This window comes from Drosophila melanogaster, chromosome 3L (assembly GCF_000001215.4).
Source record: "Drosophila melanogaster chromosome 3L".
NCBI classification, from domain to species: domain Eukaryota; kingdom Metazoa; phylum Arthropoda; class Insecta; order Diptera; family Drosophilidae; genus Drosophila; species Drosophila melanogaster.
In genome coordinates, this window is record NT_037436.4 from 10,160,257 (window position 1) to 10,176,734 (window position 16,478).

Here is a 16,478-nt window from a genome sequence, read left to right on the forward strand (position 1 = left end):
ATTTTTAACCCAATTTTTTACTCAACGATTTTTTTTTTTATTTATGTGCACCGCCCTTTTAATGTTGCAACATTTTATTGCCGGGAGCCATGAAAAAGTGGCCGGCTTAAAGGATTCAATTGCCCGAAGCGTTGTTGATGATGGAAATTTTAGGAGGGTTCTATCTAGGATTGTATATCCGAACTTTATGTTCATAAAAAGTTTTAGGGAGTGCCTTCCATCATTTTTAATCAGTGCAAACCTTTAACAAACATTTAATTCCACTTGCCCCGGCTCGTGTTGAAGTTTCCCAAACCGACTTGTCGCATTTTCCTCATTTTCCCTCTTGACTTTGCCAAGTTTTCCACTTCAATTTCTTGGCATGTTTCTCTCTCTGTGTCATTTGCAAATCAAATTGTAATTGAAGAACTTGGGTAAGTTTTTCTCCTCACAGGGGGAAAGGGTTCTCCATTTTCCGTACAACAATGTCGGAATGTCTTGAGCAGTAAAATATTGTTCGGTAAATTGTCGGAGAGGTTGCTCGTGTATGTGTGTGGCCTGTGGCATATCGAATTTTGATTTTAATCCCGGCTGCATTTGTATGCAAATGTAGCCAGAAACTGAATCGGAATGATTCTTTAGAATTTCATTTTCCGTTCAGCATGTTTGATTTGGCTTATTGGAATATATAGGGTCTTCCAACCGAGGTTCAAAGGCCTCCCCTTAGTGGATGTATGTCAATTGGTTAATAGAGAAAATCAATAGAAAAGCTTTTCCGGGAAGTATTATGGTAGTTTGATTAAAAATGCATAATTGCCATGTTAAAGTCCACCGAAGAAGTCAAAGAACGAGGAAACGTCACGCACTGTCTGTTTAGCATGTACACATATTGCTTACAGTGCGGACCATAAATATAAGCTTCTTAATTTTTAATTCGGAGCTGCATAATAATTACGAGCCCATCATATATACACAATTAAAATGAAACCCTTTAAAGGAGCACATATTATTATTTAGAGAAATTGTTTGAGAGGGGGTCCTGTTTTCCTAGTCATAACATGTTTCCATAATCTTGATTCAATGGAACGTGTTGAGAATCCTATTTAATTGTAACTCTTACTAGTAATAGTCCATATAAGCCCTTTTGTTTGAATAACTATTGATAATTGCATAGCTAAATATATAGTGTAGTTTTTAATAGTCAACTAGGTTTCTGATTATTTCATGGACCTTTTCGGGTGACTGGACTAAAGAGAGTACGCTTTTCCAAGTACCATGCGTTCCTTATTTTCGAGTGGCACTGTATCCACCAACCGGTTGATGGCGACGTGAATGACCAGCCCGACATGCAAATGGCGTTGCACTTTGCCGATGGGTCGACTTTAACCCGCAAAGAGCTCTCCTCAAGCTTCGTGCTCTTGATTGCATGTTGGCCGAGACTCGAGATGGGCTTGCCATAATTCATATTTCAGGCAACTGATGTTTATTAATGTGCATTTGTCGTGGTGTTTATTTAAGCAATTATTGTTATTCAGCCATGCCATCCGGCCGGAGGGGTCTGAAATGCTAATTAGATTCCGCTGTTGGCGAAGCATTAAAATGGAGGAAAGCGGATCCAGGAGGACATTTGTATTGAATGGGCAGGAGTCGAAACGGAAAATCAAATATCTGACTGACACGCAACATCAACTGTCAATTAATATTGTTCTGGTAAATATTGTTACGCTTTCAATTAAACTTCAATCGCATAGCATAAGCGGCTAATAAATTTCGATGGCGACCGAAGCCGAGGCCGCTAATCGCATTATGTGCAAACATTCTTTGTTTGTTTTCCATTTAACAAGTTTCTGGTGAAAAATCTCCCAAACGTATACGAAAACATGATAAATGCTCAGTATCGGAGTAGGAGGAGCGTATATTTTTTTAACAAAAATATTTGCGCAATTCACACATCAAACGAGAGCAAAGTTTTTATATTTTCTCTGTTTTTCGGGAATGGAGTGGAGATTTTCTGTTTGATGTTGTTCAGAAGCGGAAATTGCGCAAATTGTAAAGCGCCACTTTCCGGCCATTCTGTCGGCCTCTCTTTCCTTTTGCCTATATCCCTCTCTATCTATTTGTGTGTGGGTGCCTGTGTGGTGGCATCCAATGGCCAGGCGTTAATTGAATTATGTTTGCTGCACAATTGGCCGCTGAAAGTGCAACAAAATTAAGAGTGACCTTTGAACATGTTTGATCAGCGGTTTAGAAGTGGGATAAAAATTGGTTAAAATCTAGAAAATAATATTAATTCACCTGTCGCTAAAATGACTGTACAAGCGAACCAAATTGTATGCTCAAATGAGCTGAATAAATAACGAATGAAATTGGCAAATAAATTAAATCAGCTGGAATCACATTTCAAACGAATCAATTAAAGCAGGAATTAATCGAAATACGGGAATGAAAAAATCAAATAAAAAAAACGGAATTTTTATAAATCAAGCAGCAATGAGAAATACAAAAGGATTTTGGTTAAGCCATAAAGTTGTTTAATTGATAATTGTTATACTAAAATTGAATAATAAAAACAATATGAAGAGGAAATCCGTCTGTAATCCTATCACTATAAGTCCTTCCTAATGAGTGGATCCTATAAATGGCTTTAGCAGAACACACTTGACATTTGACCAGCCTTTATCGGGTTGTTTCGATCGCTGTTTTATTCATATCCTTGATGACCCGCACATAAGCAGCACGAGGAGCTCATTACAAACAATCAAAAGGCAATAGGAGCAGGCCAAAAATTGGGGCCATAAAAACAAATAGGCCCGAAATACCACACTACATACATATACATACATGTATATCCCTATAGCCCACACGCATGTAAAGAGAGTGCCAAAAATAAATGAAACACTAAAACTTAATTTGGTGTTTATGTCCAAAAAAGAGACGGAAATCGCAGGACGACCCCTAATGACAACAGCCGTCCTTTGTCTCTCGCTCCTTTGAGGATTAATAACCAAGTTCCTGGCCAAAAGGGACCGCTAATGAACTGTGCCGTTAAGATCCTGTCTATGAAGTTGAGCCGGCCAACGCGGCGTATGTGTGATGGCCGTCTGATGTCCGACGTCTGGCGGCTGTTGTGTTTTTGCTCCTCGTATAAATTATTTGCGCAAACAGAGCAAACATTTGGCGCTGATTGCCAAATGCCTTTGGCAATTGTTTTCGTTTGTCCTCGCCCGCCTCGGAGCCACATAAAAAATAATGAAGAAAAATAACTTAAAGCGACGGACTATAAAATAAATGATCCGGCAATGGGATCCGCCGTGTCTCCTCTTCCGCTCCACATTTTGTGCATAAATTGTGTGGAAATTTGTGGCCAGTTTGGCCTGCGGTCACACATATACATATAAATGTACATAAACAAAGCATATATCCGTTCTGTTTGCATATCGCTATATAGCCGGGCAAATTTGTCGGTCATTTGCATTTGACTTGACACAGGGCACAAGAAACCCATGCTCCCATTCCCATTCCTGTCCAAAGTTTTACTAGCCCATTTATTATGCTCCATGTATGACATTTGGGTCCTGAGAGAGACGAGGCTAAGCATTTGCGGCTGTGTTCGGGGAATTCCCACGTCCCCCGGTCAAGGACAAATAAATCAAAGCCTGCTTTGCCATTTTATTGGAATTGTTGGCCAAAATTTTATTTGCCTCACTCCAGTGTGATCAAATGGATTTGTATTTTTAGCGCAAATTGCATAAATCAAAAGTTTTGCTTTGCCAATTTTGATTTTATACACATTTTGCGCTCTTGTTACCATTTCTTTTTGGCCAAACTTTTGATTGCCTTTTTAGATGCTGCCATGTCCGAGCTCCAGACTTTTGCAAGCCGAGGCGCACAACTTCAAACACTGGAGAGTGCGGGAAGCATAGGATTTGGCATGTTTCGCCGGCTCTAAGCTACTTTGTGACTTATGAATCATAATTAAATAAATTTCCATATAGCCTGTTGACACATTTGAGTGCTCATTAAACAGTCAAATGGCCAGTAGTAAATCAGGCGAGCTTTGTTTATACTGTTCTCCCTCTTCCTCAATGGAACACGCTTCCATAATTTATGCCCGCTTCCAACTAATATCACATTAACTTGTTTAAATTCAGCCACAATTTATGCAACGCACAGTCCTCTTTTAGGCCATAAATTGGCGCTTTTATTCAGCTCGGCCCATCAAATCATTTTCAACAATCAAGTTTGTGAAGCGTTCAGGGACGAATGGTCTATTGAATTTTTCTCTAGGCACCAAAGGCGAGTGTGTTTTGATTTCGGCATCACGGAATATAAATATCAAGTGGAAATCTTTAAGAGCTGAGAAATCTTTTACGACTATATTAAATCATATGACACTATACTAATAGTTTTATGTTTATTCGGACATGTACATATATTTATTTTTTCAGGCACAAAATCGAAACAAATTGAAAACTGATTTTGCTCATATTTTTTAAGCGGTATGAATAAATCTTAAATTGGTTCCATGAGTTGATATGCATCATCGTACATTAAGCGCACCCTATACGAGGAAGAACTTCTCCCACATCCATCAAAAGCCAGTAAACCCCAACATTGTTGTCCCAGTAAGAGAATAATTTATATCACTCCAACCACTGACATAACTTTGTAAATTATTTTATTTATGCAGATATTTATGCTTTTATGGGCCGCGTGAAATATGTTGTGGGCCATGTTAGTTTTACACGCATTTAATGAGGGTCCAAAACAGCAACAAAAAAGGCTCTGTTGTGATTTTAATATTCAGGCAAAATGAACAACTGAAAACACACCAAAATGTAATTAGCACAAAAAATAGAGATATAAGCATTTATGAATATTTTCGGCATGATAAGTTTATAATGGTCGCTTTTCGAGGTGCTGCAAACTAATTCCAGTTGAATTTTAATTAAGCCATAATGAATGTGGCCTGCATTAGTACGAAATTAATTATCACAGCGGAAAAAAATGAACAAAAATGTTGCCTATTTTTCTCGCCTGACTTTAATGAGCCTCGGATTTGACAAAGTAACGGCATATTAAACGTAGGCCTCATCGCGAACGGACACTAAAAATAAAGCAGATCCAAGGAAAAGCATTTTCTTTTTAGCCCGTCGAGGCAGCATTATTAATAGGCACTTAGGGATTTCAACGGCACCAGCGGAGAGTGGTGGAAATGGTGGTCTCTATATTACGAGCTGATGAAGACACGTTTTTACATTTTGTATATTGACGTTAAAATTAGATGCCAACTTGTCGTCGTCTCGCTCGCTATTTTCTCGAGCCCAAACAACGCGTAACATATTTTAGCGACTGAAGAGAATGATGATGATTCTGGGGGCGGCCAAGTGGGGCAGAATGTGTGTGAGTGTGAGAGCTGTAGTTTCAGCCAGTTTATAGCCATTTTACAGGGTATTTTGAAAATGAATGCATCATTATTCTCTTCAGCATTGGATTGGATATCAAGAAAAAACATTTCCTAAATAAATCTATATCTAATTTATACTAAAATAAAGATACACCTTTTTCATATTGTCTTTTATAAATTTATATTCATATTGTCTATATTCTCATTGAATTCTCATGTTTAATATTATCATTTTTCACGTATTCTTTATATATATAGCTAGAATTCAGCATCACTGTCTCTCCAGGTGTCTGTGCTAATGCTAATGCGGCTGTGAGATGATATATGACCGCCAGGCACTGCGACACAAATCAACATGTTAAATAGACTGTAAGTGCGCCTGCCACCCACTCCAATCCGTTAGCTAGGAGTTATTTTTGGCACTCCTACAGCGTCCAAAATCTCTTCCCCTTGGAGCCCTGCTGCCCGATAAGATCCTGGTATTCCTCACCAGCCTTGCAAAGCGATGGATATTTGAGGTCGGAACCGGACTGACAGCCAATGGCTTTCTCCTTGTAGATGGGCCAGTCGGGAACATAATTGCTGGCATAGTTGCAGGCCAAAAGGAATAGCGGATGTCCTGCGGGCTTCTCGAATCTCAAGGCGGCACATCCCACATGGGTGTTGTTGTCACGGGCCATGACGGCAAAATTGCGAATGGAACTGGTTGGAAAATAAATAATATTAAAAGAAAATATGAACCTAAACAAAAGAAACCCACTCTCCCAATTTTCCTTTGGGAAAACGCTGCAATTGCTCTTTTGTGATATTGATACTCTGATTCCACCAGCCTCCAATAGACTCCTTAACAAGGCACTCGTCGGTGTGATTTCCGTCTTCAGGTAGCAGGGTTATGTTGACCAAAGCCAAGTTCTGACCAGAGTTATGGAAATCTGGAGTGTTGTGACAAGAATCGTGCTGCAGAACACACTGCTTCACATTCAGTGTGGCCAGATCGGCCAGTTCTGAATGCCACTGCAGTGTGGCCATGCGATCGGGCTTAGGTAAATTGATGATTTTTCCCGAAGCAAGGACATTTCGCAATGCATTGTGTTCACCCAGGATCAGGTCCTGCAGGCCAGTGAGATTGACCAAATGGGCGTCGGGAGAACACTGTTTGCCCAACTCCTAGAGCAAATAATATTACCATTGTAGGGAAACAATTAAGTCCTGCAAAAGTTAGCCTTACTCCTTTGTTCTTGCAGGCAATGTGTTTTTTTAGAGAGGGGCACAATCCACTCTGACAATAGTCCGTTGGGGGAGCAGTCGCATTGTCCTGGCTGAATGCAACCTGCAGGAATCCAAAGAGCATAAGGGCCACTACCAATTCCGTAGACATGCTGCTGATACAGTCTTTTACTGCTCGTTTGCCAACCAAGCTCCCCTTTTATATGTCCCAAAAGTCGGTCTATATGGGGGGGGACAACTGTTTCTCAATCGGGCCACTTGCCACAGCTGTTTTTGCCACTGCAACTTGATTCAAACTGAAACTGGGGCTAAGCCGGGCCAGCACAAACACAGCTAGTCGTCCGTAAATGACCAAGTTAAGACCTGGTTGCCAAACGGGATGACACCTGCTTCGATCCTATCAATGGTGCACCAGCTCTCTGCCTCCCCGCCGACTTATGCCACTTGACATATTATCCCACTTGGCATCCCAGGCAAAAGCAAATAAAAAAAAAAGATATAGAAACTAAGAAATAGAAGCCAAATGAAAACGAATGCTTAAATCCAAAAAATTCCTTTCATAGCGCAATTTAAACTGCAAACACACAAAAAGAAATGCAGGGAGGTGGGCATCCATTCATGGCAAGACCAAGAAAAACATAGAATGGCAAAAAGAAAATGAAAATAAGTAAAAAAAAAAACCAGAGGGAAATGCCGCCATGTCCTTGTCGTTCATTTTCTACCTCAATTGAAATAGTTTTCTCCTCGGCTGCGAAATTGTTTGCTGTTGCTGCAACAGTTTTTCACTTTCATTATGGGACAGAAGATTACGAGGGTGGCTTTAGAATGTTTTCTCAAGTCTTAATGAAACTATTGATAGGATTCCCAAGGAATTCAATTATATAATTGGACGGGCTTGAACCAAATTTATACTAGCCTCAAAATCTTATGGGTTATTACAAAGCTAAAGATTTTACATTTTTTTACCAAAACATTTTTATGAAATAGTTTACAATTTCTAATTTTTTAATATTTTCGTATATAATGCAAGTAAAATATTTAAAAGGATTATATTATAAATAATAAGAACAGAAATATATACTCATACAGTTAACTGACTACATATGTCTGCGGTACTTCCAACAGAAACCCGACTTAATTTTAAGACAGACGTACCCGAAATTCTAAAACTAAAATACTTGTTTATTTTCCTAAAGTACTTCGAGCAGACTCAAGTGGCATTTTCGCATCAAAAATTAAGTAGAACTGCCAACTGGTGAAGCAACTCTTGCCACATAATATCTCATTCTGTTTCGCAGAGCCCGCTTTCCTTTGCCTCTTGCCTCTTTCTCTGCTTTCCCCGCATTCCTTTTACCTCTTTCTACGCTCTAAATCTCCGGGTGTTTTTGTGTGCAACACGCAATGACAGTTCAGAGCAGACAAAAGTAAGCCAAGTCCAAGTCCAAGAGTGAAGAGTAAAGAGTGAAGAGCAAGAATGGTGGCGACTTTGGTCTAGATAACAGCCAAAGATTTCTGTCTTTTTGTAAACACATTTAACCATTATTATTTATTATTACTATAGCCATTGTTGTGCCTGTAGCTCGGCAATTTCATTTCATGCTCTCGAGAAGAGGGAAACTGGAGAGCCAAAGAAAGGCGACACACTTGAGGGAGGTAAACCCAAAGAACGGGGTAGGAATAAAAAAAAAAAAAGAAAACAGGCTAAGGTCATCAGCTAAAGTTACCCAGTTAACTACAGGGGGTGAAATAGGAAGGGGGGTTGGCAAGGAATCAGGTGAGCTGGTCAGGTAAAAGGCATCGGCTTACACTTGCTTTTCACTTAATTGGATTTGCCTTGGCAGCGTCTCCTTAGCCGGGCTAATAATTGCAGTTTGTAATTATTTTCAGCCCCTTTTGCCGTTACGCCGTTTTGCCGGCTCTGCGGGATTAGTGGGATGCACTTGCAAAATGTCAATTGGAAATTAAAACTTTCCCCGAGCTTAAGTCGAGCCCAAAAATAAGAAACCTTTAAGGGGCAAGGAAAACTTTGTGTGCGAACGCGAAACAATTTCAATTTGGTTTAATTTCCTCACTCGCTGTTCGCTCAAATTTATTCACCCGTCCCTCGATCGGGGTTTTCCTTTGATTGGCATTGGGTGTGAGCAGGAAATTGAAATTCTCACACATTCGCACACACATTAGGTTGGAAGTTTGGGTAAAAGGCGCATTTGCCACTGGCACTTTGGCAGCACTTATTTGCATATTTTAAGTAAAAATTTAAGTGTTAAGGAGCAACCTCTCATTCTCATCTGTGTTCAGAATTTTCTGAGTGTGCGGCATGTCAATAAAACAAAGAAGATGTCATTTGCTCGCCAGAGTCGCAGACAAAGTCTGCAGAACTGACTTCCTCGCTCCTGTTTCTGAGTCCTCACAGGCTGTCACTTAAAATGCCCCACTCAAGTCGAGTCAACTCAATTCGTTTGTCCCATCGACGGGACTTGTCGGAGCTCCAGTTTATGTCACGCATTATTAACACACGACCCATCGGACGGGTTGCAGTGCAACGTGGCGTATGCGCAACGACAGTTCTCAGTTCTGAGTTCTGCGTTCCAAGGCAAAGTCTCTGCAAACTCGGACTGGCTGCCAAGTCGTGAGCTGATTGCTAAACGCATTGCCAACGACTGCACTTGAAAAAGTGCCTTAGACGGATATGATTTGCGATGGATGGATGTGGTACACGGTCAAACTTGAACTTAAATATTCATGGAAATGGCTAGATCGGAAAAGATACCGCCATAAAGTTAGAGATTTTATGCAAATGGTTATCTGCGCTAGAATAAAGTACATCCGTTGAATTTCTGGGGGAATTTGAACTGGAATTTGAAAGACATACCAGTAGATATATTCATTGATATAAAGTTTTTATATTATCAAAAATATTATTGAGTAATAGTGCGCATAATTTACAAACCAAAAAGGGATTTATTTTAAGCACTTGCGTTATTATGATTTTTGATGTGCGAATTTTATAGATTACAAACGTGGTTTGCAATTTTCCATTATATTAATTACTTAAGATTAAATATTGGTTTGAACTGTTTAAATATCATACACTGCGACTGTTTCTTTTAATAATAGGTATCATAAAACTTATATATTTATGCCAAATTAACAGATAGCGAACGAATATATCTTCTATCCTTTTTCGCTCAGTGTGAATATCTGGGCATGTGTGGCTCAGATTTGTTTTCTTGCACAAGAAAAAGAGGAATCAGCAGTAGTAGCAATCGGAGGAGCAGCAAAAATATTGTCCTCGCCTTGCCCGTATTTACGTTTCATTTTTTGTTTTTTGTTTTCCCCCACCTTTTTGCCCAACTGATTTCGTTGTCCGCCTGCGCTTATGCAATGCTTTTTGGCACGTTTCGCAATGCCGGGAACGTGTCGGTAGTTGGCCACGTGTGTCTCTGTGTGCGTGAATGTTGTGTGTTGTGTGTGCATGCAGCTGTGCGGCACTTGCACTAATGAAAAAGTCCTGCGGTCCGTTCTTCCCACTTTGGTGCCACTTTTTGGTCAAATTCCCTAGATATGTGTTCGGTCAGGTGGGCGGGCAAGAAAAAGGTCCTTTAGCAGCGCAACGAGTTCCGTTTCTTATCGAGCGGGACTGGTAATGAAGCATCTCCCAGCTGTGCTTTATCAGCCCTTAAAGCTATCCACTTCACTTATGCCATACTGCCTCATTTTCCGTCTCTCTGGATTGTCCTGTCATGCATATTGATGTCATTATCCTACCTTGGCAACAACAAAAGCCCCATCATCGGCCTAGACAATGTCGGTTTTCCTCACGAAAAACTCCCACCTACCACATTGCAATAGAGGAAAACGCAGACATACAGACAGACACGCATCGCGGTATTTGCCACAAGCTCTTCTCCGGTTGCTTGTAGACATTACAGGGGATTAACACTTGAAAAAAATACTTCTCTAAAGGATTAATTAACTATGATTTCATTAGATTATAATGTATTTAGAACATTAATATGGGAAAATATACGTATAATAACCAAGAGTTGTATACTAATTACTACCTTATACTTAAGCAACATGCAATGTTATCCAAGATGTGCAGAGTTTCATCTGTTTACGTATCAAGAGCGGACTAATTTAAATTGAATTTATTCTATGACGAGACATTTTTGTAAGTGCACTAGAACACACATTCCCACAACAATTTCACCCCAAAAAAAAACGAAATCCCCCAGCAAACAGTGCCAGCATGATGTCGTCGTTGTCGTTGTTTCGATGTTGTCGCCGCGGTTTTGGGGCTCCCTTCCGTCCCAGGACCCCTTCTCAGCGAACGCCACTGTCTGCAGTGATTTCTTGCCAACTGATTTCGTGATTTTCGCAGGAACAACAGCACCACTTGGTTGGTGCAGGGGGAGATATATCACTGGGGCCATGGCTCTACTGCCTAGGTGGCTTTTCGTACCCGGGAGTCTGCTCATTAAATACGCTTTGACAATCGCAGTGCTACGCTCCGCTTATTCGATTGTGGGCCAGACAATGAGAAATCTGTTGTGCAGATCCCTCCGCCTCCGCTGGGCAACATGTGTGCCAGCCACCCTAATTAGCCGGCTGATCTTTAAATTCGAATGGACCATAAAACAGCATATGGCGAGGAGTATCTCTCGCTGTTGTAAGTAAATAAATACATAGTTTTATATATAAACAAGTTGAGCTCCCCCTCTGCATTTGCGCATAATTGTTCTGTTGATTGCGAATTTCCAGCGCAGCAAGAGTAAATTCCCCAAATGCTTGCTAAACAACGCTGATGATGGCCAAATGGGGTGGACCTAGGGTGGCTCGCACAACTCTCGAGTCGCACTTTTGACATGCAAATTTTATGCAATTTTTATGTGCGGAGGGGAAAAGGAGGACAAATGTCAAGTGTTGTTTAACCCCCTGGCGATGATGTTACCCTTGTTTCCGTCGCAGCTGCAATTTAATGTTGTCCCCACATTCCCCCGTTGCCTGTTGTAATTAATATAATTTCTGTTTTCATACGCATAAATTTTGAAACATTTCCCCGGCCAGCTTTTCCTCTGCGTGCTGCGTGACTTTTAACGAGCGCTTCAAGCCATTTTGTACTGCAATTTGAGCTGCAATTTTTCACACTTGACAACTGACCAACTCAACCGCTTTTCTCCATTTTCCTCACACTCTCTCACATTTCTTGCTTTGCTGCACTTTTTTCGTGAGCCGGAAAAGCCTTGGCAGCAACTAATTAAGAAAATATTTGCCAAGCTCTCTTGGCTGAGAGAAATTGGGTTGCAGTGGGACTGGGGAAATAAGTCGATCACTCGGAAAAATTACAATTTTTAGAAGAGCAAAATTAGAATTCTTTTTCCTTTATACAAACAACCAACAATAATAAACAACAAACAACAACTAAGATATCTATATCTAAACATAAAAATGATGTATTCGATTAGGACGAAAGTATTTCTCAAAGTGTATGAAGGATATAGCCAAAAAGGCAAGCAATTGCCGCATTCCGTCTGTTGAGACTTGCTGCAGTTTGTATTGGTAGGGGAAAGGGAATTGGTGCGCGGCTTTCACAGGATGCCTGCCCAGTACAATTCTCAAGAATCACAACACTAACTGAAGTAGAAAATTCGGTCACAATGAAATGCAATTCTTTCCACACTCTAACCAAACCAATAAAGCGCCCCCATTCCGACCTCAAGCAAAAATAAGTGTCCCCTTAAGTAGAAAATAGTTTGATTTGTAGTTCTCGACGGAAAGTTGTCCAACTATCCGCAGATTAAAGACAAACCCTTTTGCAGTTTTCCCCGAACCGCAAAGGGCCAAAGTTCTGCAAAGTTTTCCTCAAAGCTAATGTACCCCACCGGGATTCCCCTTTCCGAGTCGTTTGGCCTCCGGGCTGATTCGCTGCACCTCAGTTCACTCATCTTCCGTTGGCCCCCACCTTCCTTTTGACCTTCTCCCCTTTCATCGCCCTTCCACTTTTTGCAGCCTTGAACTGGGTCAGGTGGGTCAGCCCAGGTGCGATTGCCCAGCAGCACATTGGGGAAAACTGGACTCTGATTGTTTTCACTTAATATAATATTGGTGTAAGGTTCTTAAAAAAACATCGCATTTTCAGTGAAAATTTAATTAGTTCCGTTCTGCTTAAACACGATTATTATGTCAATAAATAATGTAAATGCTTGCCTCAAGTAAAATCAAAAGTTTTTCTGTAAGCTAAGAGTTAGATTTCAGTAGAGGTGTAATTAATTCCTTTTAAAGTTTCTACTATGAAGTATATGGAAATTCGAAAGTACATATACAGCTCTGGAAATAATAGAAACACATATAATAAAATTAAATTGGACCATTAATTCCACAATAACATGCATTCATAGTGTTTCCTCAATTTTCAACAATTTTTTTCTCTGAATTTATTGTCTTATTTTTTCTTGTGCATCTCATAGAGCCCGGAGATGAGCTGCCGCTGATGGACACTGTTCATCAACTCAGAAATGCATTCCCTTTAACTCGGCCAAGAAGATGGGCCCCAAAAGTTCTCAGCCCGGCTAAGTTATTCAAAAGCAGGGACCAGAAATGAAGCCATAGCCAAGGTCGTTGGTCAGGGAGTCTCATTTTGGGCGATGGCTCTCACGCTGCCTTTGTGCCACATAATTTAAGGGGGACCAGCTCGCCTTGTTCATGCAAATTGAAGTGCGTGGAGAATGGGATAATGATATACACCACGAACACCAACGATTGGGGCGTGATGTTCGGTGGGTGGCTGTTTGGTTGGTTCGTAAATCCCTGGGTGGTTTCGGCAATGGCGTCAGTGTAAACAAACCTGCCACATGCAGCGCCGCAAAAATTAATATTTGTATTAATAAAACCGTCGAAGGGAGAAGGACAAGGGGAGGGGGTGTTGGCAGCAGATGTGCGGTCGTAAGTGTTTACATAGCATGTTTTGGATCCCAACACATTTAGTCAAGCGGACTAAAGTGGGGTGTCATGTTGGCTGGCTCTGTGCGGCGAGCGGAGATAAAGCGAGAAACGTGCCAAACACCAAAACGCTTAAAATAGACGCCGAAACTTAAGCCATCTAACGTCCACACCCCTTTGACAGCTAAAACATTGACCAAAAGCGCAAAAGCGCGATCGAAATCGCTCAGAAAGCGCCTGCAATTGAAGTCGTGCAGCGTACAATTCAATTAACAAAGTTTGCTCTTTTTTCGCCCCAGTCACTCCATTTTCTCGTTTTCTCTTTTTTTTATATTTCCATTGCGTTCCTTTTGCTGCGTTGGTGGTGACGTCTCAATTTTTAGCCACCGCCAATGCCGCAGGCCAAAAAGGCAAAAGCGATTGGAATGTCCGTGCCCCATTTAAAAGTCACGGGAACAAAAAGGGTAAGATCTAGGAAAAACGGGCTCCAAACAGTGGACTTCGTATAGAAACAGTCGATGTATAAAAACAAAGGCTACCAAAAGTATAAAGAACCACATGGCGTATGAGTGATATAAATGGCGCAACTGTTCGTCTTTCACAGCAAAAATTGGTAAAGAAAGTTTTAAATGAAACCGTAATGTTCAAAGTTATTGATACAATACATGACTCCAAGCCGTATTATGTTCGTTTTCATATGTTCTTTTCTTTTCAATTTCTCCGAACTTTGTGCATACGATACCACTCATTTGTTTTCGGCGGGTAACTATTCGCATTGCAAAACTTTGTCCAAAATGAGAGGCATTTTTTTGCCCACTTGCCCACTTGTTCGTTTTTTTTTGCCCACTTGCAGCGCTCATTGCACCCATTGTTTGGCCCTTCTCTTTCGCTTTTCCTGGCAGCTTCCCTCACTTTCGCACCCTTTCGCACCCACAGTCTGCCGCCTCGACACCACCCACTTGGCACCACCAACCTTGCGAATCCAAAACCACCCCACCCACCGCAATCACTCACCCCACCGAACACCCAAACATTCACTTGGCATTGCATTCTGCCCTGGCGCCTCTGAAATGAGTATTCATTGGGTATATCAGAAAACCTCTCGTCGAATTTTAGCCGTAAAATTGTTCTTTTTGTTTTAGACAAATATGTTTATTTGTATCACCTTCTGAAAATTTTTTATTATAATTTATTAGGAAGCTAAACGTAAGAACCATATTTTCTACAAGACCCACAACGCCATACATTTTCAAGCATGTGTACAAGGTAGACATATTTTCACTGTCATAAACATATTAATGATTAATTAAACTACGCCTTTTTATGACCCAGTCAACATATAACACTATTTTTAGTGTTGTTATAAACTCAAGGTGTAAGCAACTTTTTAATGGTCATTTCATAGTCGAGTCCCGAAGTCTTCAGTTCTCTTTTGTTTCGCTGTTTTTTGCATTATACTTAAACCAATTCGCTGGAGCGAGTGTGAAATGGCATTGAAGGGAAATAAAACTTCACACCATTACGGACACCTTTCTCTCTTTCCATTCCGCAGGATGGCTGCTTAGCTATGAATGAAATGCAATTAAGTGGATGTCGAAAGGAGTTTATAGTGGCTCACTGAGCCGAAGTACGAATGGTGGATCCTGGACAGACAGCACAGAAAAGAACGTATAGTTTAATTTATAAAAAATGTATATAAATTGGTAGGAGAACTTGGACAAGACATCGATAGTTAAGTGCACTTTAATTCATGATATATACCATATTTATACAAATAAAGAAATTGTATACTATCCTGAGCAAACTAAATTTTCCTCCTGTGCATCGGCGGAAATAACAACGAACAAACAAAACAACTCCTGAATATTGATGAGTGTCTGGAAATTGTTGAATTCGTTGTTGAGTGATTGAATTCTCGAGGGCGTGTGGAGTGGGCCCATGTGTGTCGGATTGGGCGGGCTCGTTGAAGTCACTCGGACCTAATGAAGTCGCTCTAGTAGCAGTTGTCATGCCAGCTTATTTAATTAACTCAATTCTCGCTAACATGCTGCGCCATCCGAAACGTTGCCACATATTTCAGTCGCTAATTAAGTGCCACAGTGCAACTTCAGCTGCAATTGCAGCCACCACTACAGCGAGAAATGCATTAATGCATTGTTGCAACTGCAGTCACGACAACTCGGTCTGCAGGCCAAGCAAATATTATTAAAATAAACTAAAACCGGACCACTCCCTTCTCGACCTTTTCGCAGTAAAACTTTGTTGAACACACTCAAACATTGCGTTAAAAAAGTATGCACTTAGAGGGTATTTAAGTGTGAAAAGCAGCGAGGGAAGTGGGGAAATTAAGAACGCATGCAAAGGGCTTTTCCCTTACTATTTTTTTTAAGCGAAACTAAAAAGGTTTTAATTTTAACTAACTAACATTGAACAAATGGAGTAGTTCAAAAATAACTTTATGCATAATAAGCAGTTTTTTGTTCGTGAATTTTAAAAACAATGTTGCAAGTATAAAAATGCCAGTATAAAATTGAACACAGTACAAATTATTTTTGTACCGCAACTAAGAGACCAAATGACATCGTTTTTGTCAGACAATAATTTCCTAAAATGTTTTATTTAAGCCAAGACATGCTTTTTTTGTGACTCTTTGTGCCGGAATAGTTGGTAAAGTTTAATGAGCCACTATGCTGGTCTGTTTCGTGCGAAAAACTGTCAAACATTTGGGGAGCTGGCAAAAGTTGCACACACACACACTATAATACACACATGTCTGCCCATGCCGCTGTCTCTGCCACGCCCACACACTTAGTGGGCTGTCTTCGTAATGGCTTTTGGTTAGAAGAATGAAGAAAGTGGCAGCAGAGGGACGAGGCAGGTCGAGTTGGCCGAGACAAAAGGCAAAGCAAAAATTTGCGGCTAC

General features: G+C 40.6%; 2 protein-coding genes across 5 annotated transcripts in view; both read right to left on the reverse strand.

Annotated features, from left to right (window-relative positions):
- The window catches only part of dpr10 (defective proboscis extension response 10), a 38,655-nt gene that overhangs the window by 12,803 nt on the left and 9,374 nt on the right, over positions 1–16,478 (reverse strand). The window lies entirely within an intron of this gene.
- CG6628 (uncharacterized protein) lies at positions 5,553–6,767 on the reverse strand. Its single transcript, NM_140129.2, has 3 exons — positions 6,615–6,767; positions 6,147–6,553; positions 5,553–6,088 (listed from the first exon to the last, which is right to left on the reverse strand). The coding sequence occupies exons 1-3, from the start codon at positions 6,762–6,764 to the stop codon at positions 5,812–5,814; spliced, it is 834 nt and encodes a 277-aa protein (NP_648386.1). The 5' UTR covers positions 6,765–6,767; the 3' UTR covers positions 5,553–5,811.

Bases quoted from the DNA above. Each gene is read 5' to 3' on its own strand.
- CG6628 (NM_140129.2), bottom strand. From the start codon at position 6,764: ATGTCTACGGAATTGGTAGTGGCCCTTATGCTCTTTGGATTCCTGCAG. The intron at 6,554-6,614 runs GTAAGGCTAACT...TATTTGCTCTAG, and splicing joins TTGCCTGCAAGAACAAAGGA to GAGTTGGGCAAACAGTGTTC. The intron at 6,089-6,146 runs GTGGGTTTCTTT...TTTTCCAACCAG, and splicing joins CCCAAAGGAAAATTGGGAGA to TTCCATTCGCAATTTTGCCG.